This window comes from Daphnia pulicaria, chromosome 2 (genome assembly GCF_021234035.1).
Source record: "Daphnia pulicaria isolate SC F1-1A chromosome 2, SC_F0-13Bv2, whole genome shotgun sequence".
Lineage (NCBI taxonomy): Eukaryota > Metazoa > Arthropoda > Branchiopoda > Diplostraca > Daphniidae > Daphnia > Daphnia pulicaria.
This window is the reverse complement of record NC_060914.1, coordinates 953,994-980,439: the sequence shown is the minus strand read 5'-3', so window position 1 is coordinate 980,439 and position 26,446 is coordinate 953,994. Positions and strand designations below refer to the sequence as shown.

The window sequence follows — 26,446 nt, the reverse complement described above, 5'->3', positions numbered from 1 at the left end:
CTAAATTAAACAAAGAAACGGGAAAACTGTAAAGTATCAACTACTTTAAGGATTCTTTTTTCACGAACGAATGAAATTTACTTTCTAAACAAGGCACACTTGTTTCACATTTTGCAGTATTAGACTGAAAATATCTTGATTCAATTATTATTAGACCATTTGAAAAGATAATCAATTATTCGTTTTGCTCTAGCGCATCTTCTACGTCATGCCAGCCGACACTGAAATAGAGCTCAAGGAGGACCAAGGCTTGACGTTTCTTCTCAGATGCCGCCAGCTCCACTTCAATCCATTTGCTATCGCCAATCCCGCTGTCGGCACACGTATTCGAATTCGCTCTCTCCCATTCGGCTGCCAACTCATAACGCCGGATAGTTTCAGCTTTGACGGCATCTTCAATTTTACTCAGCTAAGATGACGAGAAAAATATTAGGAATAATCCACTTACTTTTTTCATTTGACGTCATTTACCATAGAAGAGATTTTATTGCGCCGCTTCTCTACATCTAAATGGTTCCACAGCTTTCGGCCGGAATCCTTGGCCATCCGCACTAGGGATTCGTTATGATCACGCGCTTGCAACCGTTCAAGAACCGACTCCAGCTCGTTCGTTTCTTCGTTTTCTTCGTCCACTTGAAAGGGATTGCCTTCTAGATCCGACTGTTACGATTCATTCAATTGTTATGTGTCACTCGCTTTTGTGAAGAAAATCAATTTAACCGATATAATATCTACCTTAACACCTTCGACCGGAATGGGAACGTTAGAAATGTAATAGTCATCGATCTTGGCGATGGATTGGTTGACACTACACCATTTCCTATCCTCTTTGATGATGCGCTTGAAGCATTTCTTGTGAATGATTAAGCCGCACCTTGGGCAATAAAGGCCCTCGCCCAACCATATCTGTGAAATGCCACAAAATGTGATGTTTGTTTTATTCGCAATATTTATCGCAGATCTAGTGTGCTAACCTTCGATTGACAAATGTCGCAGTTTTGGAGCTGGCCGAACCGTCGTAGCGTCCAATCGTGCGGCCGTTTCAGTTCATAAATCACGACGTCGACTTGCGAGCGATGGCGTTCGGAAGACTCGGATCGTTCGGGTGAGGTTTCTTCCGACGGAACAGTCTCCTGGGATTCCTTGATTTCCTCATCGGGCTGGTAAACGAAGGAAAGGACGATATCGCCATAGCACAGGCGAGGGTCGAATCCATCTTGGTCCTTTAACGAATGTTTCTGACTGCACAATACAAAAAGGAGAGAAGATAAATTGGACAATCAGTTGCCAGACTCGCGTTTGAATAATATTACCCAATTGATGCTTGGGGGTCAGCTGGATAGATTTGATAGGTCGAGACATGATGGCCTTGAGTGTTGAGATGACAATCGGCTGCAATTTCAGCCAGGCTGACATTGACATATCCCAGTCGGACCTCTTTCAGCGGCTCTTCAATTTCCAAATCTTGGCTGGGCGGAGCCGGCAGATCCTTTTTCATTTTAAAGAGCCTGCTCAAACTGAACTTTGGCGGCTGAATACTGACACTTGCCGCACTGTTGTCGGTTGTAGCGAATTCTTCGCCTCGAACGCCCGTCAACCAAATCGACAAGTTGAGGAATCTCTGGCCTGGCGACACACGAAAATCCATAGTATCGCCTAAATGGACAATCTATCAATAAATAAATGTCAGGTCCAATTTTTAAAAATTGGAATGAATTTACTGCCTAAAATGATTTCAAAATTAGATTCATACTTTACTCATTGGGTGAGTTTCAGTTCTTTTCATTTCTAAGCCGACCATCCGGCCGATCGTCTCTCGATGAATTGCAATGACATCATCCGGAAGAGGATATAGAGTGCGCTGTTCGGCTCCTTCTATCAAAATCGACACAACCAGATTAGTTACTAAAGCATATTCAAATTCATTATTCATCATACCAGTTTTAATGACATTTTTGGCGTCGTCCGCCTCAACCTGTTGAAAGAAGAAATTATTCAAAAAACCGGAATTACAATAGGCTAATTGGAATAAGTGACGGGAAATACCTTTGACTTGATGGCCGGAATAAAGCGATCGATCCGGATGATGACATACTTAGCCTCGGCGGTAGTAATGGCTCGTAAGACTTGCCTAACCGAATTGACGGGTAAGCCGTCCACTTCCAGGATAACGTCTCCCGCTCTGAATCCGGCCTCGTCCGCCGCGGAACCCGGCTCGGTGCTCACCACCACCACTCCAGCCGGATGGTTTCCCACCAGATCGACAATGATTTCGTCGATGGCCGAATAATCGGACTAAACGGAACGGCAAGGCAAAAAAAAAAAAATGATGGGTCCGGTTTCCGTAACTGATGAGATGACCCGTCCAGTCCAATCACTATACCGTTGCATTTGTAGGCAAACCGTGAAAGACGAATCCCAGCGGTCTATCTCGCTTGCGAATCATGCGAACATCCAAGAGCACGTGTCCCACTGCCTCCGACGGAGCGAAGTCAATCCACGGACAGCTATCTGCCCCCGTGCACAATCAAAAGAACATTGAGCTTTACGTTGGAAAATCTTATCTATTCCTGATGTCGAAAATTTCACAAGTGATTGATAACGTTCACCCACCGAGAGCTAAGATGCAAAAGAGGCCTTCGGCCTGGATCAGGGAAGGATCAAGTCGAGAGACATCGCAGACGTTTACTTGGAGTCTCCCTCGACGAGTTGGCGTTGACGTTGGCGCCGGAGTCGGTTTCAGAAGGTAACGATCAGGATCAGGAAAGAGCGGATGAGTCAACATTTTAGAGTTAGGAAGACAGTGTTGCTTCTGAATCCAACTTGTAATCTAGATTGAGCCAAACATAAAGAATGATCAACATCCCTTCCAATTTAACGACACTTTCCTTGTTCTATTTTTACGCACTAAAGAAGCCAGCAGATCGGTGACGGCGTCATAAGACTGTCCTTGAATTCGGGAACTGATGGGCATATCCTGATAATCACGAAATCAATGAAGCAAATGTTTCGAATTCTGCAAGAGGAGAGCGATGAATCTTTAAAAAAATAATTAACTTGACTAACCAGAATAGGTGGTGGACTGAAAGCGATCGTCCAATGAGAATACGGCAGCCGGGAGAATTTCAAACGAAGATCTCCTTTCAGCAGACACACTAACAAATAAATCGGTAATTACAGTCACGCGAGATAATAAAAGTGGTTTGAATGCTAAAAGAGTTTACGCTTAGCTGCCAGGAATGCCGTTTTTCCATAAGGCAAGGCCACGTCGATTCCCATAGCGAATCCACCACTGTATTCAAGGTGAATGATCAGATCGACCGATTCGATCAATTTTTGGTCCTCGTCGAGGACGAGACTGTTGACTTCAAAGCCGCCGATGGATGGAGCCTTTGTCCCCATTTCAATGTCGTAAATCTGCCCAGCAACAAATAAAGTTGGGGTTGATTTGTTGGATAAAAATCAATGGAGAAATAGGCAGAGAACTGTTGATACCTTCAATCCTTTGATAATTTTGTTAACAGTCGCGCCTCCTTTGGCGACCCCTTCCTGCATCTCCTTATTGATCCGATGGATGAGAAATCGACGGACCAGTCCGTTGTTTTGGGCTTCCCGGAAGAAGAACTGCAACAAGAGATTGACGGCCAGTAAAGTTTCATCCCTCTGAGTTTTGTCCGTTTCGGCAGCTGGAATCTTCTCTGCGGTCAGCTTTCCGGCCAAACCCTTAATGCATTATGAAAATCAAATGTATACACAATGTAAGACAATCCATATATAACAACCTTTTGACTGACCCACGAGGGGCAGCTAGAGATTAGATTTTTTTTACAACAATACAATTCCATAAATAGTTAAAAAATCCGATGGGGTATTTTACCTCGGGCAATTCAACGGAAATGGGCTGGTCACTGGTCACCAGCGGAGTTGTGCTCTCCGGGTTCACTTGAGGAAGCAACTTGTCGTCATCCGCCGGCATGATCCAACAGAGAAGGTCCCGCTGGCCGACGGCCAATGTCAAAACGATTCCCAATAGAAAGCAAATCAGGCCGGTCGAAATCAACCAGAGAAACATGATAGACACAGGACCGAATCCCCCTCCTTGTCGTCTTCCCGATCAATAAAGTCTGCATTGGAAATGGAGCAAAAACAAAAGAAATCATTGAGGATTGAAAGAAACTCGAAAGACAGAAAACAAAAACAAATCGACAACGACATGGCAGACATGTACTGTGCAGATTGCCGTTGACAACGTTGTCTGTCCGCATTATTCGATGCTGCTAGTTCAAGGGAGAACAGCCAGTCAAAAAAAGAAAAAAAAAAAAAAAAAAAACAGATGGGGAGAAAAAAAAACGAAAAATAAAAACAAGTCTGCGAGGGAGTCGAAATTCCCGCGAGGCGGGAATCTGTTGACGTCATGTTGCGCATCAGCATCGATCCTCTCTCTCTCTCTCTCTCTCTCTCTCTCTCTCTCTCTCTCTCTCTCTCTCTCTCTCTCTCTCTCTCTCTCTCTTCGCCAGCATCGTGCGGAGGAGGATTTATAAAAGACTCACCAAAGAATTTCTTGCGTCTTATTTTCTTTTTTCTTCTTGCAGACTGTATACCTAATTAAAGGGCGGGTCTGCAACCCTTTTTATACTATTGCTATTTCAATTCCGTCGCCAGGCGTTTACAAAGCCAATGTCAACATTCTTAAATGCGACCCGAAATTTTCAGGGGGAAAGTGATGTAGGAAACAAATTGAAATTTTAAATCTAGACGACATATAAAAAGAGAAAAAACGAGACATGCAAAGTCAATTGTCAGTAGATATTGTGTCTGGACTGTGCTCTTGTGTCGTCTCTGTTGGAGCAATTTTTGGGAGATTTCTTTTTTGCCCAACGGGAGATTGCGGGACATAATAGGAGCGAGGACGGGCATCAGTCAGAGAGCGCCGACATTAATTCCCCAATGGTAAAAATGCGGAAGGCCATGAAAGTGAAACTGTTTCAGGTTCGTTTGTTTGTTTTATTATGTCGTCTGTTTCCCACCACCAACTGAAACCCGCCAATCGATTCCGCCTGGATTATTTTTTCTTTTCTTTCGGCCGAATAGAATATAACATCTAGGACATGTCACCATCACAACCATCAAGGAGCTCCTGCGTGAGTGTGCTGAAGCGTCGGGAACGGCTGACGATTTCCCCGGCTGATAAAGTCATTGACTTGGTTAAAAATTGACAAACACGACTGCCATCACCAAGTCTTGAGCGACACCCATCGATAATTTCTGATTCGCTGATCAGGACCCAGCCTCTGGCAGTAGTCTCGGAGAGGGAGGGCACTTGAATATTTCAACAAGAGTTGGAACGTTCGATAGTCGACCCTAACAAATAATTCCCTGTAAACAAGAAAGCCCAGCCCGAGTCATCTTTTGTCGTTAGAAAACCCGACCAACCCGGCGCGCGTGCAAACCGACCAGTTTCTCTCTCTCTCTCTCTCTCTCCGAATTCACTTGTTTTTCTCATCCATCCTTTTTTCTAGAAATGAGAAAAAAAAAGTTCCGAGTCACGCAGACCTCCTCGAGCCGGTTGCTGTGCAGCAGCTTCTCTCTGTCAACCCTTTTTTTCCCGCTTATTATTATTTACTAGATTCTTTTATTTAAAGACGTCCTCTCTTTCTCTCTCGGCCAGTTATCTGCGGACGAAAAGGGGGTAGAAAGAAAGAAACATCGTCAAAAAACATCCGTGTATATAGTGCACGAACGTACTGTACTCGTATACGTCTATATGGGTTTGTGTGGGCAGTTAACTATAAGACCGGCAATAGCGACAACAGCTTCCCCGCATTTGTTTTGTGATGATCTAGAACTCCCAACTGTAGCGGATACGGACGGAAGATAATTCTTGTCCTACTTAATCATGATAGGGGTGTACTTCTGAAAACGAGCGGCATCCACATTAGACTCCCTGCTCTGCTGCTGCGGTAATTGGATTGTTCTTCTTCTATGTGATGTTTTTTTTTTCTTTTTCTTCCTCTCTGTGACGACATCCAGGCGGATGCGCTAGATAGACTTATCTCGGCGGCTGCCTACTATTGAGGAGCCTAAATATTTTGGGCCAGTTGAAATGAAGAGATGAAAGAGACTCAGTAATGAAGGGTGTCGGCTCAGGTGGAGATTGGTCCCAAAAGAGATCCCGCACGTCCCGACGACACACCCTTCGTTGGGCTATTTAATGTTTTTCGAGTCTAACCTCCCCTTGAATAGGAGCGGTCCAACTCGCTAGATGGTGTCGACAGTCACGAATTCCTGAGAAGGGAAACACACACGCAATTTGCACACAAGACTGGTGGTGTGTGTGTGGGGTGGGTGGGGAGAGTTTTGATTTGTGTGTATGCGGGAATGCGGGCCAGACGGCAAACAGGATCGGGTTGATCCCGCACACAACAGCAGCAGTCCCTTCTCGGCCATCGTTACGTCAACACGTTCGCGTCGTCGATTACGTCCGCGCTGACACTACTACTAGTCTACTAGTCTACTATATCTACTACTACTACACCATCATTGCGATTCGGTTACGTGCGCTTCTGTTCTTTTTTCTCTCTCGCGCAACCCGTACAATATAACCCCCCACCCGTCACCGAATCCGTGCGTGAATGAGTGAGTGTGTGAGTGTTCGGATGGACGGATCGCAGATGCCATCAGGCACGTTTCCATGTGCCACGACAAGACCCGAATAGTATCAAATCATTAAAGCGCCCAAAAGAGAAACTGGTTAGTTTGGGGTCGGTTCACCCTCACCGTTCAATGCTGCCGTCGATTTCGCCATTCCCGGACTGATTAACTGACACGTTATTCAATATTCCTTCCAACATTCAAATGCGGAATTGGCTTCCCATAACAAGAGACGACAAAAGAAAAAAAAATTGTGTTTCTTTCTTTTCTCCTACGGCCAAAAGTTACACGACGAAGCAGAGTGAAAGAGAATGCTGGGTCTTGTATAGAATTCCAGTGACTGAAGGACCTGTCTTCAAAACTTCTCCATCTTCACCGACGTCTCTCAAGTGTCACACGTCCTAAGCCGTTCTCTATAGGGTCTCGACGTCAAAAGAAAAAAAAAAGAAACGAAGAAGCAGAGAGAGAGAGTGAAAAAAAAGGACAACCCAACCGCTAACATCATCTTGAAGTGCATCCCCCCTTACGCCACGAATTTTTCGTGTTGCCTCTCGACCGCCTCCTCCGAACCGAAAGCAGGTAAGGAAGAACCCCCCTTATTCTCTTTCTTTCTTCAATATAGTTTCGAAAAACGCCGTAATTCTTTTCCCTTCCATCTGGGAAGAAGAAGAAGAAGAAAATAAATAGAAAGAGAAAATGTCGGAAACCGCTGGCGGATCAAATGTTCAACAGACTCCGACTGCATAGAGCAGCAGCTAGTAGTAAAGAGGAAGTCGGGAATTCCTGTTTCTTTTTGATTCAATAATGCGCATCATCCGGTTGGCGCAGATGAAATGAAACGTTATTTCCCTTCGTCTAGACCCTCCTTAAACAAAAAATAGGATACTAATAAAAAACAAAAAAAGTCGTTTTCTTTCTTTTTCTTTTTCTTTTTAGTAGCTCCAGTGTTTTATCTGCACACAGTGTGGCGTAATACACTAGACTATATACGGATCTTCCTTGGTGGATCCATCCTAGCCGATGATGCGTATCTATAATATCCAGCCAGGGCTAAAACATGTATAAATCGATGTTTCAGCCAGCGTTATTCCATACATTATTCCGGGGTGTCGTAGGCCAACCAGCTGACTCCCGGCCCGTTCCCACCGGGACCCACGGCACTTTCCCGAGTTCTCCATGTATTTTCTTCTGCCTTCCTTGTAGGCGTTATTAACTTTGGTATATGTATGTGTGTGTGCTGGTAAAGTCTTATACGACTACATCTAGTCGTATATGGGCTGTGTACACAGCATTTCAAGCAGTGCGTAGGAGTATATATATAGAGAGAGATACGTACGTTATCCACTCGGCCATCTCTTAATACACTAGACTGCGCAGACACAGACGTCCAATATGCGGAGGGGCTACCGTGACACGGAGCGACACCGCCGGCCGTGACGTCGTGCCTCAGCCCAACTCCACCAGCATGTACCTCGGTTACTAGTTTCTCTTTCGTCGACGACAGATTATAAACCCCGGCGTCGCGTGTCCACCTTGCGCCATCTTTTCCCTATTATTATGACCTTATATGCACAAACACAGTCTGAGCTATAGCTGCTAGCTAGGAGACCCTTTCATTTTGGTTCTTGCAGACCTTTTCGCTGTGTGGTGTTTCGTTTGTTTTTTTGTTTTTTTTCGGACCCCAACCGACAGTCACCATATTATAAATCCACACCCAGATTGTAAGTTGAGTGGCCAAACCCAACTCCTGTTTTCTCCTTTGCCTCCCCCCTCCCATTCCCGAACTGGCCATTATAAACAGACAGTCAATCCAGTTTGGTCGGTCGGTCCGGTTGGTTGATGGGGAGGTTTGGTTGACTTTAAGTTTGGCTCGGGACGAGACTTTAGCGGGCTCAAATAACCCGATTACATTATAAGTCAACAGTCGCAAATATGACATTATATAGCGCGGCAAGAGAGCGGACCTTCACGGTGGACTTGCGCAACGTTTACACTTGTCGAGCGAATCTATGCGAGACCTGCCGTGAGCAGCACCTATTTCCTGCTGTACCGGTTTCGGTTATCCGGGAGAGAAAGAGAGAGACCTGCGGGCGATCCATAAGGGCGTTATTTAGTTATTGCGGACTCTCGTGACAGTTTGAAGAATGTCCCGGCGCCCCTTTTGCTTCTACTTCTCCTGCGGTTATACCCTCTGCGCTACTGCTGTTGTGTGTGGTTGTACACCATATACTACGTAGGCAGCAGCAATAGGAGACAAACTGATATTTGATGATGTTATCACTCGGATTTGGCCCCGCTTCGCTCCACTTTTATGCGACTATCTCTCTCCCTCTTGGCGGATTTAGTTGTCCGACTCGTTGTCAACGAGGCTCTAGATGTACTATACACACAGAGTGTATAATACATAAAAACGGGCCGACATGTATTAGGCCAGTTGCGTCCGGCAACGAATCCAACGACTGCAAATTGAGAACGCCACGTCAGACAACAATAAGAGCGCCAGCTGCGCAAAAATATCACCAGGGGCTTCCTTTTTTCAGACTCTCTCTCTCTCTCTCACACATCAGTATTTATATTCGACACTCATCAGCAATCAAGAAAAACAACTTGGCTCTATTCGATCGGTCGCTGTGAGTGTGTGTGTCGATGGTCGCCACGGTAACGAGAGAAGGAACCCAAGAAATCGGAAAATGGAAATCAACAAAGTTCTTTTCTTCCCCGTTTTTGTTGAAATTGTTAGTTCGATTTTTAAGAAGGGGGAAAATCAAAAAGAAAAAAGAGTAGCATGTTCGGGAATATCTAAAACTGCTGAACAAGTCCTGGAGGTCTGTCATTCGACTTGCTACTAATTGGAAATATCCACCTTAATTAGATTCTGGGATTTTCTTTTTCCTTTGGAGGGAATCAAACTGAATTATTTGAGAGCGGAGAATAACTAATGTATGCAAGGCTTTTTTCTGCTGTAGACACAAAACACTGGCGACTCAACTTTTGCTCCGCGTAGCCCTGGATACTATAAGGCAACTTGATTTTCAAGCCGAAAAAGTTGGAACCTACAAAACTATACAGAATTTAAAGGAATCAGGGCAAACCAAACTGCGCTGTGCAAGTCCGCCGGTCTTCTCGCTAAGACGGAAGCCACAAACAGAGAGGATCTCTCATTGTGTGCGTCAATATTCATTAAAGCCGGTCAATCCGGGCCCATACACGCAACCGTGGAATAGAAATGATTAGTGCAAAAACCTGATTCCTATTGGCGCAGCTTATACTTGCTTATAGACTTGCTCTTTTTTTCTTTCTTCGGAAACAAAACAAAACAAAACAACCTTTGCTCGACTGGGCTCGATAAATGTAAACACATTGGACACGAACGTCATTGCTGGAGGAGGAGGAGGTTGGCTATTAGACCCATAAAAGATGGGGCGGAATGATTCGGTACATAGTCAGAAAACGCTTCTATTTTCTAGCTGCTCTTTTTGATTCTCTTATGATTCCCCCCACCAATTCCTTTGAGATGCGTTTTGAAATGTTTTCTTTTGCCTCCAATTCTCCGGACGAGTTGAAGACTCATCCGCATCCCCTTCGGCATGTTTCTGACAAGTGCAGCTCAACCAGCACAAAAATCTCCTCCCGACTAAAAAAAGAAGAAAACAAAACGTTGCGCCTTCCATGTCGGTACGGTAAACGCTCCTCTTATATCAATGTTATTTGGGCTTGTGTATTTGCGAGCTATTTCAACAACAATCCCACACATCCTCTGGTCGTATATATAAGCACAGCCAGCTATATCATAGCACACCCATAAGAATCAAAGCCTGGCGAATAATAATAATAAATGTTGATTTCTTCCCTTTTTCAACTTTTCGGCTAAAATAAATTCCCGACGATGAGCGTGTTTATTTTTTCTCAACAAAAAATAATAAAATAGTAAAATAATAATAAAAAAAAAAGGTTGGGGAAAAAAAATCCCAGGCTGAGCTTGACGGAGGCCCCTCGTGATCGGAATAATTCGAAGGCGCTTACAACGGATTGTTACGCTTTGCAGCGTGCGGGACCGGAACACACCAGAGCGCATACACACAGGCCATAGGCGTCAGTCGGGCAACTCGTGTGTGTGTATGTGTGTTGTGTATGTGGCTCCGCAATTTTGACGCATTGAAAATTCCGTCTCTCTCTCTCTATTCGTTGTGTTATTGTTGTAGATTTATATATTCCGCATTTGAAATCAGCTTCCACACACACAAGAGCACAGCTCAGCTATATAGCACACTATTTACAGTCGAGCCTGGGCAATAACCTATAGCCCCAGACAGAGCCAACTAGGCGGCATCACGACCCTGAGTGTATATCCCGGAATATAAGGCGTCTACTATATCTATCTAAACAAGAAATTCTATTCTATTCGAGTTGGATGCACAATAGAAAAACCCCTGGAAAACCTCCTTCTTCCTCTCCTCCGCTGAAAATCCCCCACCGCCTCAATGGGTTGCTGGCGTGTGTATACAGCCAATATACCGAGCTGGTTATTATTAATATGTTTATATCTGTCTATCCTTTTATTAAGCCTCAAAAAAAGATGCGATTTATACGTATTAGGGATGTAGATGCATCCCCTATAGCTCTGTAATACATGCACAAATGAAATGGGCCATAATAATAATAATATGGGCAACGTGTGGGCGGGTATAGATGGGCTGCTTATTGCTTTGCAACTCTTCCGAGACTTTGCTCATCTATCGTCCTTTGTACGTAGCAGCGGGAGAGAGAGAGAGAGAGAGGGATGGCCTTATATCACGCTCACACATGTAGAAAATGCTAGATCCTATACACAGCTCTCTCTCTCTCTGGCTGGCGGACCTATTCTCGATTCGAGCCGGCCATATTGATTTCGTTTGCATATCAGCACTACTCCAAAGAGATATTACCTACTTTCTACACCGTTGCTGGGGTGTAGAGCGCTGTGGCCCGGTTGGCAACGGCTGGAATGATAATCACGGCTCAAGTGTGAATTCAATTCAATTTCTCAACCATCAAAGAAGCAAAAAGCAAAAAAGTTGAAGCTTTTTTTTGCAAAAAAGAAAAAGAAGAAGAAGAAAAGGGAAAGACGGTGGACCGCGGGTTGACTTTTAAATTTGTCACGTTCCACACAGGCGGCGCGTTCTCAGGCCGTTCGTGAAAACGTATTCCGCATTTCAGAAATCCAGCAGCAACTGCTGCGCTCCGCACAACTCGCCGCCGAAATTTCAAACGGCAAATGGCTGCCATTCACCCTTTTTTTTTCGCAATCGCAATTTCGTGTGACCCCGTTTCCTGTTTCCTCTTTGATTGCTATAAGCGCCTCCACGCCCGGAATTGTATCCATCAATCCTACTTGACTGATTTTTGCTACCGGAACGTACACCTACAGCCCCCGTGCATGGGCAAAGAACTTGTCCGTGCAATTTTCATAAATCCCGGAAAAGTGACCCGTGATCGACATTTGCATGTACAACAACTTTTTTCGCAGCGCAGTGGCTCCTAACTAAGCGCATATCTTAAAACATACGTACTATATATCTCCGTGACGGCGGAATCATGCAGGGCGGGTGGATGAGTCCCTAGAAGAGAGTCCCCCCCCCCACCCCAATAGTCCGTCAACGCGTTTGTTTTGTTATATACTAGGGCACACGGCAACGGTTTTAGACATTCAGACACCGGCGCCATACATAGCGGGGGGATGATGGGTGGTGTAAAAAGAACTCTATCCAAGCTAACAAAAAAAATGGGGGGGGGGGGGTAGAGGGGGTGGAAAAAGAGGTGACTTGAAAAGAATCGATCGACGACAAGACCCCGATACGGCTGCCTTTTATAATATGTATAGTGTTCTGGCACCGGAAGAAGAAGAAGAAAAAAAGGAGAAGAGAGAACGATGGAGTCCATATATGTACTCTAGATGGAATAAATCGCGCGTGCTACAGCTGTGCAGCTATATTCAAGTTAAGGGCGGCAGCAAAGGATGGTCCCAACAACAACAACAACTACTGGATGATGATGGCCAAAAAGGAAGACTTATAGATGCCCCCCCAATGAAAAATCGTGAGGGGGTTTTAACGCCTTCCCAATTTCTACTGTGAGCAAGAACTTTTTCTTGATTTCGTATTGCGTCTTATCGTTATTAGACTTGAACTAATGCGCAACGTCCAATTGCAATCGCTGCGGTTAAAAACACACACAAGAGTCCCCCCTAGGCGGCTGCCGTTGTAATGATGAAAAACGGGCGACAGAATGATTTCACGAGAGAGCAAAGAGGAGACCGTCGTTCGGGACTTTTCTTTCTTTCTTTTTCCCGCGACCTGAACAGCTGCAACAACGTGGTCGCCCGCCCCTGTGTGCTGTGTGTGTGGGTGGGCAATAAGTAACCGAAGGGGTTCAGCTCTCTTTTTCTGGGTGGGTTGCACTCGTTGGGATTGTCTCCATCTTTCTCTGTTCTTCCTACCTCCAAAAAGCTCAGAGAAGAAGAAGAAGAGATTAGCAATAGTCGAGGGTCGGGGGGCAGGGCCAAGAGCGAAAAAAGGGGATCACTCAGATGGATCGATTATCAAATGGGCAAAATCCTCTCTCTCCCTCTCTCGACCTTCTTTGCTTATTAGACGGGACCTGGGGGTCTCACGGAGCGTGACGCTCTTCTTCTCTCTCTCTGCGGTGATGATGATGCCGCATCTGCGAATGAGCTCCTGTTTAGATCCGGCCGGAACTTACTCTGCCTCGCAGATGGTGATCTATGCTAGACCCTTTTCCCCCCACTGCCATTCACTCTCGTTTTCTCTCGATCCAATCCTGCGGCTCTTCACTATCCGACCCTAGATCTTTCTTCCCCCTTTTTTTCCCCCCACTTTTCCTGGGATTTTCATCCACTCATTCGGATACAGGGGGTAGGAGAGGATCGACCCGAGTTTCACTGGAACTGCGACACACACACGTGAAGGAGTTGGTCACCGTGTGACACACAGACGTGACGGCGTGTAATCAATCGGAACCGGACGTATACAAAGTCGACATGGAATATCCCGGAGCGCTTCAATGAGGGTACAATCCTCTCCTCTCTACTACGCAGCTCAGAAGAAATCTAATACAAATCAATTCGGCGGCAGAATAATCAATGTCGACTGCTGCTGACCATTAAAAGTTGGAAGAGTAACAAGGGATAAAAAAAAGGGTCGAAAAAGTACACCCGAGTCAACAGCAGAGTTGGGAGCTCTTCAATCCCTCCCCACCAAGTCTTATTTTCAAGTTGTGTGTTCAAAAAAGAAGAAGAAACGCATACACACATGAGGGGGGCGGACGGATTTAAGTGTTTTTTTTCAAGAGGTTTTTTTGTCGATGAATTCCTAACCCACTGCACTACGTACGTCAGGGGAGAGCCAAAAGGCACAGATAGAAAAAAAGAAAAAGAAATCTAAAGTAATCCTTTCCAATGATGGAAATGTAATACCGTACCTAGTACAGTCATATATATGAAAAGTGACTGGGAATATTATCCGTGTAAGTATAGACTATACATGGCGAGCGGAAGGTAAGATATTATATGTTCCGCTCGTGCAGTTCGGCAAAGGAATTATAACCAAGGATTACTGGAAATAGGAAAAAGAAAACGGCGCGCTACTTGAACTGAAAAAAAAAAAGAGCTTCAAACTCCGGCGCACTCGGCCTTTTTTTCTTCTTTCTCCTTCCGTTGGTCCTTACATATTTCCGGCAAACAAACATCAGAAGGGAAAAAGAAGAAGCGAGCGAGTGCTCGTACTACACAGAGTATATACACATACAGTAGATTATTATGTACAGTATATTCCTGTGCCGCCTAGTATTGTCAAAGTCTATTAAGCTCAGCGATGTCTATCTTCTCTTTTATATGACGAATGAAGGTTGAGCTAAATATCCATTCGACCTGAATTCAGATACTTATGCGCCTCTGTATATACTACAACTTCATACGGTACTCCTCTAGTAGCTTGAGACTGAATAAATATATGTAACAGCTTTCTTGATGGTTAGCCATCAGCTTCAAAAGAGGCAGACAGGCAAAAGAAAAGAATTCCATATGCAAACCGTTGAGGGAGGAAAGAAAAGATTTCAAAAGAAAAAAAGAATTGAGGGATCCCAGCGTCACCACACTGCAGCTGGGATGGATGGATCGATTGTTGTTGTTCCCAAGGAGAGGCACCACACACAGTCTCTCACGTGTTGCAGTGGCTTTTTTTTTGCATGTCGGAATAAGGGGAATCGTAGCTGAAATATTTAACATGAGACAGGTATGCGCATGAATTATTGAATTACTTACGCCGAGGCACTACGGTTGCCGAGCAAAAAAGAAAAAATGTAATCCAGTTTAAAGAATAAATAGGTTTTAAGTAAATGGGAGAATTGATGTCTGTGCTCTCTTTTTCGGGGAAACGCGGGAAAATTAGACTTTTTTTGGTGGAAAAAAAAAACGAACGATCAAAAAAAGTTAAAAAAAAAAGATGAAAAAGTGGTTGTAAGTATATTAACGCAGAATGGCAAAACAATCTTGTTGCTACGCACGTTGTTGCCTTTTTTTTTGTCCAACAAATAATCCCTTCATCTTGTTACGGGTTTCGTGAAATTAAAATTGGAACAAAAAGGAGCCGTGTAAAGCTCACACAGCACCAGCCCCCCGTAAAAAGACTAAGGAGAAACCCTGGGAAACCATTGCGTGAGCGCTGTCCGTTATGCGAACGACACCTTCGCCCGAAAATATCCCGCGCTTGTAAAATGGCGGCCGTCGTCGATAATTCCATCGTTGAACCTGACAATTTCTCATATTCGTGTGTCGGCTTTCTCTCTGTGTGTACTGTGTACATACATATTCTATATAGACATAATCCGGCTCATAAATTTAGGGTAGCCGACAATATTATTCATGTTTATATTATTCCGTGTCTTGGAATTTGTCTCTTTCTAATTGGTCCGCCGTCATTTCGATGACGGATCCCGGCCCTGCCTGCATCGCATCATGCAGCAGCCATTCCCTGCGGAATATGGAAGCGCATAGCTGGCGGATGATTTATAATAGTCGCCCCATAAATCCGATATAGCTCCTCCGTCCGCCGTCTAGTGTTTTGACTCTGCAGTCGCCCAAATGATCCCCGCTCTACGTTAGTCTACTAGTTTTGAGTCCAGTTTTATTTTTTTATTTCTTTTCTTTCTTGAATTGCTTATCCTCACGTCCCGTCTAAAGATCGTTAGCGCTTCCAGCCAGAGTCAAACGACAGCCAGGGGGAGCCAAATTTCCTGGAATAGGTTAACACACAAAAAGAAAAAAAAAAGGGGGGGGGCAACACTTGTTTCTTATTCAAAAGTTGGAATAGATGTATGGTGCCGAGTAATCATCGAAGCCAAGCAAGGCGCTCGCTTCATACTAGGTAGCATAAATTATTTGGCAAGTTGGGCGCGATCTATCGTTTATATTAGCCGTCCACGTCGCACCCACCCAAGGCGTCGAATTATGAAACGACGTCGAACTGCTTCTTGTCTACGAAACCCTAACGAATATAATATAGACGTAGCTACAGCTACAGCGCATCACAAGAGATGAGAGAAGCGTCCAAGTGAGGGGGTAAACTTGGGTGTTTCCTCAGACTATCAGCTATCGACTTTGGGTTGAATAATATGTAACGCTCGGCGCACCGCAGTGGCGGAGATTTGTCGGGGCCGTTTTTGATCAATGGACCCTGCAAAACTTCCCTGGTGCCCCCCACCTCCCTCCACTCTCAATATCTAGTCGTGTGCCCGGATTGGACTCTCTCTCTCTCTCTCTCCGACGGTCAAAAGGTGGCCGGCGCCACTGCTGTGCACAACTTTCATCCAAGAGAGTCCAAACAGTTCGCCATCCAACTAAGCGGGCGGGCGTCGGGCCTCTATAGACTTTCTAGCACACGAAGCTGCTTCCATTAATGGTCCAACGGGTCCCTTAATGTATTAATGTTCGTCCGGCATGTGCTGGCTGCTGGCTGTGTTCTATTATTTAAGCACTTCGCATATTCGCTTAGCGGGGAGAGACTCGCATAAATAACTTTTCTTGGACGATCAAAATCATTCGTATTATTTCCTTTATGAATTTTCAAACCAAAAAGAAAGAAAAACAGAAAATAGATCGAATATTTCCTTGGCTCTCTTGTCTATAGAGAGTGGAGAATGGATCTGATGACTTGCGATAGCAAGTTTCTCCCGACAGCATTCATGTGTGTGCATGGCTTAACTGATGATTCAACTTGGCTCTTTACTATACGTTCGTCCCCCCCCCCCCACACACACACACATTTCATCACAACACTCGACGACCGACCAAGAGAAGCAAGTAAGTGAGATATACTGTAGGTGTATCCCCCTCAAGACTTGCTCTCCTATTATTATTGGGTTTATAGTTTCCCAGAGAATCCCAAATGCAAAATCGCGGTCCCACTGGACACACTGGAGAGAGTGAGAGAGAGGAAAAAAGCAGTTGCGAGTGGGAGGTGGCTGATTGATTTCCAACGGAAATGTGTCGGGGTATATTCCAACCAATTGAAAGAAAAATGCGGCTATAGTGCAAGTATGAAAAGGGGCGAAACATCAAAGTTCAATGCAATCTTACAACAACAAGAAAAAAGAAACACCAAAAAACTTGAAGGTTAACTCATCGCATTTCTTCTAGCGCTAATTTTCGGTGCTGGGGAGAGGGGGAAAAAAAGGATGGAAGCCAAATCAAATCAAAAAAACCTTTTCTTGTTGGCACCCCTTTATAGTGAAAAAAATCACGACATAATGAAAATATTTTTGTAGTTCGCTTACCAGTGAAAAAGAGGAGGTGCGTAATTTTCTTATAGGCCGAAATATAAGAAAAGACGAAGGTTTTTTTTCCTCTCTTTCAAGGGATTCTTTTCTTTATTCTACACACACGTCGTCGTCGTTCAATGGGAAATCCTTTTCGATTTTTCTTACTGCCGAGAGAAGCCGAGAGAGAAGCTTTTGTGAGCTCCTCTTGTGTGGCTTGCCGATGGTTTAACAATTGTTTCACAAATGCCCGGCCCATTTGATGTCGGAAAAGATTTCACCACACGAACGACGAACGTATTTTTCCCCCTTCATAACGTTGGCCAGTCGTCAGATGGATAAGGTCACAAATAGGTCAATTACGTTAGTAGATGTCGATTACTGTCGTCGACCAGCCAAAACAATTTAAAAAAACAAAACAAAAAAGAAAACAGTCGCAAAGAATAATATAAAATACAAGACGGACGATTTTTGTCGTTCTTTTCCTCGGCTGAGTGCGTGTAACGATCTCGTTAAGCTGAATGACTTTGTTTTCTTGTGTGTCTCTCTGTTTTTTTTTTCCCCCATTCTCCTTCTTCTCTATGGATTTACTAGCGTTCAGAATGTGTCCAGCAGCCCAGTTTGTTTGTGACGACTCTTCACTTCCTTCCTGTGTGACGCCGGACAAATTTGTTTCGGGCATTCCCCCCCCCCCCCTCGAGGTCTTTAATTCTTCGGCCTCTCCTATTTTTGTCCTTTTCTTCTTCTTCTTCATCTTTTCATCAAAAAAAGAAGAACGAGCTCTAGTCGACCTCTTTTTATTCCAAATAATTTTTTTGGGTAGCGTTTCCCATTCCGGTTCTTCCCCGTCGTGATGACGTAAAATTCCCGTCGTCCAGTTCCGAGCTAAGATCCGATGTCCATTCCCATCATCCATCTGACCGCACACCAGAATAAAAACACACAACAAACACCGAAACAAATAAATAATATATAAAGCAGAGAAGAAGAAGAAAAAAAACCTGCGGCTACAACATCAACATCTCAGAGTGCATGTAATATATCCATCATGGAGCGCCGGCCCCTCCAGCTCAGCCCAGTTCTTATTCTTTTACTTGATCCTCCACTTTTTACCCCGCTCTCCACCATATAATAACAACAACGCACAGTCGAGTGTGTGTGTTTTGTCTATGGTGTGTTCATGGGCGCGGACAGCCGGACTTGGTCAACTGCAAAACTTGCCAAGTTCCATCAATCCATCTATCTGTCTGGACAAAAGTCGGCCAGCTTCTCTATCTCCTTTCTTTCTGCAAGCAGCTCCGATGTACTACAGATGAGATCTCATCTAAGAAAAGAAAAGGTCTCGATCCTTTTCTCTGTCTTTTATTTGTCGCTTTCAATTGAACATTCGTGACGCAAATGGCGCTGCAAGTATTTCTCACTCGATTGAACTCGCCCCACCCCCCTTTTCTAAACATTTTGGCAATCAGCAGAAAACAAAAGAGTAAAATCGACGCGGAGGCGAAACCAATGCACTTGCTTTTGCTTGTTACCCATGTCCATTTCGTCATAGATCTACGAGCATGTGTATAACCGATGACATTTCCCAGTCACTCCAGCGAATTCTTTTTTTTTCCGCATCAGCAATCACTTTATTATCCGTTTAACATTTTGTTTTTTTCCGGAAGAAAAATAAGAATAAAAAAAGGGGAAATTTTCAGGCCGTGTTCTTATTTCGTTTTGTTCGAATTTTCTTTTTTTCAAATTGTTGCGTGTCCTTATTTTCTACTTCAACTGTTTGTCGATTGCAATTCCGAGGGGTTTCCATTCTACTCTTCTTCTTCTTCTTCTCCTTTTTCGCTCTTCTTTCGCCCTCGTTGTTTTCCTCCTTGACATTCCGGAGGCCTTATATCCTTTCATGGGCGTCTTCTTCCTCTTCAGGGAAGCTATTCAATATGTCTTGTGTTTGCCTCAACTCCGCCAACGTGACATAAGGTCACTGCCTTTTTCTTTTCCATTTGGGCTGATTTTATTTATTTATTTTTATTTTTTTCCTCCTTTTTTTATTTGCACGTTTCGCCACTGGGATGACTGTTACGTCAATTGCGGCCAGGGTCACTTTGCTGATTGCCGATTGAAGGGAGGGGGGGGGGGGGGAGAGGAGAGAAGCTGGGCCGGATGGGAAAACAAGAGCGCCGAGTCTAGAGGACAGGTAATCACACAGCAGGATGAAATGATGACGGGCTTTGTGCTGGCCCTGTGCGGCGACTGATTGTTTGCCGTTGCGCCCAGACGTTTGATGTCGCGGGCTCGGCGTCTGTCCGTCTCCTGCTCCCGGTCATTAAATGACTTATCTAAAAGAACAGCCAGAGGGGCATCAAGCCTTGTCCTCTTATCTCCTGGCAGCTGGGAAAATAAAGGCATCGCTGCCTTTATACAATAGCGGATGCAGGGGGGAAGCTCGTTTGCTTGGGCGTGGTCTCGGCCAGGCCACCGGCCATATTTACTGCCGGTCCTCTTGTATAATTCATAAAACCTTTTTTGCTATTGTTTACGCATTGGCCTGGACAAGTAATATATCTCGCAAGGCCCACACACACACTCATCACCCCGCTGTCCTTGGCTTTATAACCTTTTACTGGCCCACGCTTGATGTGTGTCCGTCTCTCGATAGATCCTTGACCAAACATCCAGCAACCCTTTCCACTTCCACCGTTCCCCTTTTCCATTTGATCCGCAAAATCCACAAAATGGAGAAACGGCATTTCGCCTGCAGGCCCTTCCCTGACATTTACCCGATGGCCGGCAGTGATTTCAACTTTCCAAAGGGTTGCCCGGCGGGATTAAAAAAAAAAAAAAAAATCAAATGAACTTGTCGACTTGATGGACTTTGCAAGCGGCACTAAATATAGCAGCAGCTTCGGGCACACAAACAAGTATTCAAGGCTTCAAGCAAAAAGAAGAAGAAGAAGAAGAACCAGTTAGTGAGTTATATTTCCGCAAATTCTTGATTGAATTGAGTGATTGCCATCGATTCCTATTTGACGATGACCGGGATCGATGACGAATGTTTCGTTTTTTCCTTACTGATACTAGCGGAATTAAAAAAAAAAAAAAAAAAAAAGAAAGAAAAAAAGAAAACGGGGTAGCACCAATTTCTTTTCTTTCTTTCAAAAAAGAAAACCAATCACAAATGAATGATTGAGCGGAGACAGACGGATGATGACGGCGGACAATAGAAGTCGATAGAACTGAACGACCGCGCCGTTCGCGAGAAGAAAAAAAAATGCAGATTGTTTAGCGAAGCGGCAGAGAGCAGAACACTCACGCAATCTGCCAGCAGCGAAAAAAAGAAAACAAAAAAAAAAAAATGGGTAGAAAACGGTTGACGACTCTTGGCGGGTGCCATTCGGAGTAAATCCATCGGAATCCCGAGATCAGAGACGCAGAGACAAATCGTCGAGGAGGTTGTCAAGTCTTTGAATTGATTGCGCCATCTTTGCATTATTGTCTTCGGCAGGAATAAAAAGAAAAGAACTTAGGGAGGAAAATTTTCTGTTTGCAATTCTTTCCCTTTTTGTTGCCCAGTTCCAATTGATGAATCGATCTAAAAGCTCACAGGGAACGCAATTGATTTGTTTCAATTGAGTCCGCACGGCTTTATTACATTACAGTTGGAGGAATAAGCAAAGGCGGGGATCGGAACTTCTTTTTTCTTTTTCGATTTCAATCGACGTATTATGATGAAAAATGAAGAAATTCCATATCGCCCCGCCGTCCTTTACGACCCGCCCATTCCGCGTTCCGCACTCTTGTCGTATTATTCCGTTTGAAACGACGGGCGCACATTCTTCCTAATATTTCTCTCTCTCTCCACCCTCCCTTTGTGCTATCTATGACTCGTTGGCATTTTATGGTTGGCAGAGCCTTTTCTCTCATCGTCGCCAGATTGTTGTGTTGTATAATAACGTCCAGTTCGTCTCATCTCTCACTCCTTAAAAAAGATTCTCTTTAGATATCATGTCGGATGCCAGTGAAAATCCAACACAGCCAGACTATACTACCGCGATTCCGGGCTCGGATTTCGAGACATTTTTCGAGTGCGGATGAGCTGGTGTTGCGTGATGACCATCGTGATCTGAATGACTCTGGGACTGGAGAAATAAAAAAGAAAAGCTCTCGCGCAGAGAGGACATCGTCCGTTATTAGATGTCGCCTGCAAATTGCACACCATCAGTGGCGACCACAAAACGTCAAAGTCATAAAGCAGCCAAGGAGGTCGATGACCTTTCTTTTTGTTAATGCGTCACATCGTCGTGATAAAAGCGTGACCTAGATTTTCCCCCATATTGTGCTGGCCAGGCAAAAAGAAAAAAAAAAAAAACATCTTCTCGGAGATTCAGCAAAATAAAAGCGGTAATAAAAAAAGTACGGCGCATCTATTTACCAGAAGGCAATCGATATTGCCGTTTTGCGGATGGATTTCGTTCGACAACGGAACCGGGTCGAGTTTAAAGAATCGAGGCGTGTGTGGATCGGAGCTAAAAAATAAAACTGTGTCGAGAGAGAAAAGAAACGACATGCCTATTTTAAAAAGAAAAATGACAAAATGGACGCGCGACATTTTCTTTTTTATACGGGAGAAGCTCTCGGCAATCAAAAGATGATCACAGTCGCATGTGATGGGGATTATTCGCATTCTTCCACGCCCAGGGTGACCTCGCCGGCCCAGTGTGTGTGTGCATGTCACCGTCTCATTTCCATTCTGTTCCGGACACGGCCGGCAACATCCAGCACACGCATCACGACACATCCATACAAGTCAAACTGATTGCAAATCTCTCTCTCTACATATATATATGTATCATATTACATACGGCCATCCCAGCGGCCATCCGATTGCTGTATGCTGACCATCTCGCGACCAAATCCTACGACAAAAAGACATCAAAAGGCAAAAAAAAAAAAAAGAGGATCGATCGTCGCCTTTTGCTTTGACGGGACGTGACCGACACCGTCGTCGACTTCCTGAATTTCATTAATTTTTCTTTCTTCCCTTCCGTCCAGCTTACATCTACGTGGACGTTGCTGGATCGGATTTTGGTCGTCGTCGTCGTCTTCTCCTTTGGTTCGGTTCGTCGCCGTATTACATTTAGAAGATACACACGAAAAGTCCCCAATGTGTCATTCTTCTTCTATGAAGTTCCGCGGGAACGCCTTGCGACGGCCGCTGCTGCCGTGATTCAGTCCGTTTCTCGATCCCCTTTTTTTTATATTGGGTTTTTCACGTCATCAATCTTAGAGAGCGCGGCTTTTCCCTTTTTCTTTTCTCCCTAAAAAAGAAGATGGTTTTGCGCGGAAGGAGAGAAAGAAAAAAACTAACAACTTTTTTTTCGGGCCAGCCCATCTATAGTTGGATGTTGTATACCGTGAGCTTTTTGATCGATTTTCCCCGTCGTGTCTTATTCAACAACTTCTCACACGCCATGAATCCGACACGGAGATACTCGCAAGACAGAAAAGAAATTCCGACAGGAAAAAAAAAGAGGCCTGGCCGCTGTTGTATAAGATTTGGCCTGTACAATTTATAGAGGTGGGAAAAGTGTAAAGGCTTCGGCCGTTTAGCGAAAAGTTTTTTCGCTATTTTTCGCCGTCAAGTGGTGCAGCTGGTCACGATTATCTTTTGTTTTATAGAGGAGAAAATCTAGAGTTCTAACTTTTCATTTTTAAAAGTTTCTCGAGTCCTACCAATACTTATTGGGCAACAAATCAAAAAAAGAAGAAGAAGACGGGTGCAAAGTTAAAGCAAAAGCGAACAATTTAACCCACACGAAAATTGAAGTTCAACTTCCATTTTGGGCTGTGATGTCGGTTCGTCAAGAACTATGTCCTGCAGGTACATCTCAGGTAAAGTTGTTATACGGAATGAAGTCGAATGCGTTTTACATATGAAAAGGCTGTTCGATTGAGGGAAACACTGAACGCACTGTTTCGTTTGACTTGGCGTCGCACAAGTTAAGAACAACGTCAACCCCCCCCCCCCCCCCCCGGCTGCTGATTGCTGACGGCCCAACATTTGAAAGGCAAAAAATTGTGAACGGATAAATTATTTGTTGATTAAGAGCGACGTCGTGGAAGTTCTTGATCATCCAATCCACTCGAATGAGCAGAACCAACAGCACAAGTCCCCAGTATCTTGTCATCAAGAAAAAATTAAGTCTAAAACATTTTCGACTCCGTGACTACGAACCGCTTGACTTCTGTGTTTTTTTGGGGGTTTTTTTCTCTCTTCTTGGCTTCGACGCAATCTAAATTTGCAGATCTTATACGTATTAATGATTAAGACGTAATTAAAAACGAGGAGATGTCTGACAGCAGGCGCCTCTTTGACACAAATTGTCTAGTTGCACTTTGCTTGAAGTGTTTTTGATTGTTTACCAAAGACAAAGTTGTGGGGTAGAAAAACAGACCTGATCTTCAGTAGTTCCACCCAAAGTTGTTTTTGAATGAACCCTGACTGAGTAAAAAAAAAAACACAATCGAGAAATCGAGCAAAACAGTTGAGCAAATCGAAAATCAGAATCGAGAATCGACAGAATCAATCGAGAAAACAGTTCCAGTCCAACTCAGGACCGCTCAGGAATAACCGTACTCCGTACTGTGTCACGATTTATGATCTACGCCACCCAATAGTAAAAAGGAAGAACAGAGATATACTTGTCCTACCTTTAAGCCTGGGAAATACAGCCAGGCATCCACAAGTGACAGATCCATAAGAAGAATAGTTGAATCCACCAGGCGGGATAGGAAAAGAATGGGGAGAAGAGATCCATAACCGACATCGGTAGTTTCTCCAATCAAACGGGATGCTGTTTGCTGCATGTTTGCCTGAATAAAAAATTACAAAATTACAAAAAATATTTACAAAAACAAACAAGTAGGGAAAAGTTGAAAATGAGACGGTGGGTAAACCCCAACTGTTAATGAACAGGAGAATTAAAGGTTTCCATGTAACACACTGCATTTATGCAAGTGAATCATTATAATATCTAGCAGGTCAGGGTTAATAAAAGTAGCGAAAATCATTACCCAAGTGATGATACTGTGATTGCTGCTGGTGACAGGGCAATGCCAGCACAACCAAAACTGGAATAATTAGTTTTTTTGTGGCTAGCTCAGGTCTCAAATCTGCACAAAGGAATTAAAGGTTACGTAAAGTGCAAACAAACTGCCTTGTGCCATGCATCAACTGGGTGATTAAATGGTTAATGAACAGATTGAACTCTTCTATTCAAGCTCACAAAATCATTCTATTTGTATTCTTAGTTTTATCATAGACTACAATGTTTTATTTACCCGCCAAAACAGCATGGAGTGTGTTTTAAGAAGTCTAAAGAGACAAGACCGAAGCTGACACGACGACCTAATATTTATTATTTTTTTTTTATTATTGCTATTTTCCGTGCAGCTACGTGTACGTTTAACGTTTCCTAAACTGTGATATATTGGAATATTAAACTTGGACTTTTCTCGAAACCGACAAACTGTGATAAACAAAGTGACAGCAGACGACACTAATATTCTAATTGGCCATGCTTATACTTTAGATATCGATAGTAATAGAAAATCGCCCAAGTCCAAACCGTTAAAAAACGATAGGGTCAAGAGGAACTAAAGCAAAGTTTTAGTGACATCAAATTGGATTATTATTCAAGCATCTCACCAGAGATAAAATTTCGCAAATGCCCACTCGTTCGTGAATTGCACTTAATTTTTGAAGAGAGATCTAAGGGAAATGACACTAAAGTTCTACATTGTTGATACTGATAACACGATAAGATTCAAAGGTCTGGTGAAGAGGTGAACACACAGGGTTGATATTTTATTCAAACAGCAAATAGCGAGTTCATGTAAATGTTGACATTAAATGGGTGACGCAGTGTCGGTAACATTTATTTCACTTGACGGCGGTGGTGCTGCTCCACTCGGAGTTAAAAAGAAAGAGAAAATAGATTCTGGGTCGCTTTGATCCGCGACGATTGCAACCGACAAATTCAACAAAATTCACAAACAGCCAGGGAAATGAATACCGAGAAGGCCCCTAAAAAAAAAAGACCTATAGACACACACAGAAACATCAGACGAAAAAACAGGAGAATTTATATGGTAGTAGATTCAGTACAGCGACTAATACGTCTGTATAGCACTTGGCGGAGAGTAGTATTACTACATGGTATATAGAGAAATCCGTCTTCAAGTTCCTTTTTACGAGGATCCTCTACGTGTACATATAGATGAATGGATGAGAAAAGAGATGTTTCTCTTTGCTCTGCAAGGATCTGTCGAGAAATGTGTGTGCTTTTTCTTTGATCAGTCGTTTACTTTTCTATTGGCGTCGCCGTGGTTCATTGCCATTTAATAGAAAAAGAGAGAAAGAGAGACTCGGCTGAACATGATATAGAAAAGAAGCGAAGATATAAAAGAGATACACATCTTTGGCGATATTATAAGGATGAGTCGAAATGCGTATACCGAGAAGGCGCAGAGAAATAGAGAGAGAGAGATATAATCTCAAATCTAATCAAACCGCCATCTTCAATCCGCTTTTTTTTTTCCTTGCCTTTTTGAAAAATAACAGGGCTAATACTTCTCTCCTTTTATATTTTCAAAATGAAAAGGCGCGGGAATAACATACGACGTCTAAATTCTGTACAATGTTATGTGTGTTACATATACACAAGTTTGTTCAAATAATTCACCAGTCTCTTGTTTGCTGTCTGCTTATTCATTATATTTGCCTAGATATGTTATTAAACGGGTAGACATTTTCGTTCCCGCGTGAAATAGAGATTCGACAGCCCATAACTTTGATGATTATTATTGCAGCCGATGATAAATCGTGGCTATACACGGCGGAGGGAGCTATAAAGGCGTCTGTAATAGAACGGAAGAAGACGTATCCCATCATGTGATGATATAAATGATGATCAAGAGTATAAAGCTATAG

At 43.8% G+C, this 26,446-nt stretch overlaps 1 protein-coding gene across 4 annotated transcripts; it reads right to left on the bottom strand.

The window, feature by feature from the left end:
- Positions 1-36: 36 nt before the first annotated feature.
- On the bottom strand, positions 37-24,308 carry LOC124327019 (PDZ domain-containing protein 8-like). 4 transcript variants are annotated; one of them, XM_046785808.1, is made up of 16 exons: positions 24,166-24,308; positions 3,878-4,124; positions 3,496-3,723; positions 3,225-3,417; positions 3,067-3,155; positions 2,909-2,977; positions 2,614-2,830; positions 2,384-2,511; positions 2,047-2,295; positions 1,939-1,975; positions 1,754-1,875; positions 1,314-1,669; positions 975-1,242; positions 736-906; positions 472-660; positions 37-409 (listed from the first exon to the last, which is right to left on the bottom strand). In XM_046785808.1, exons 2-16 carry the CDS (start codon positions 4,070-4,072, stop codon positions 176-178), a joined length of 2,745 nt encoding a protein of 914 aa, XP_046641764.1. In that variant the 5' UTR covers positions 4,073-4,124; positions 24,166-24,308; the 3' UTR covers positions 37-175. The 4 variants fall into 4 exon arrangements, with proteins under 4 accessions (XP_046641764.1, XP_046641763.1, XP_046641767.1 ...); XM_046785807.1 differs by lacking the exon at positions 24,166-24,308 and adding an exon at positions 17,479-18,123; XM_046785811.1 differs by lacking the exon at positions 24,166-24,308 and adding an exon at positions 17,479-18,123 and having other exon boundaries at positions 1,754-1,872.
- Positions 24,309-26,446: the final 2,138 nt, after the last annotated feature.

Bases quoted from the DNA above. Each gene is read 5' to 3' on its own strand.
- LOC124327019 (XM_046785808.1), bottom strand. From the start codon at position 4,072: ATGTTTCTCTGGTTGATTTCGACCGGCCTGATTTGCTTTCTATTGGGA. The intron at 2,296-2,383 runs GTATAGTGATTG...CGTTCCGTTTAG, and splicing joins GTTTGCCTACAAATGCAACG to TCCGATTATTCGGCCATCGA. The intron at 410-471 runs GTAAATGACGTC...TCGTCATCTTAG, and splicing joins GCAATAAAATCTCTTCTATG to CTGAGTAAAATTGAAGATGC.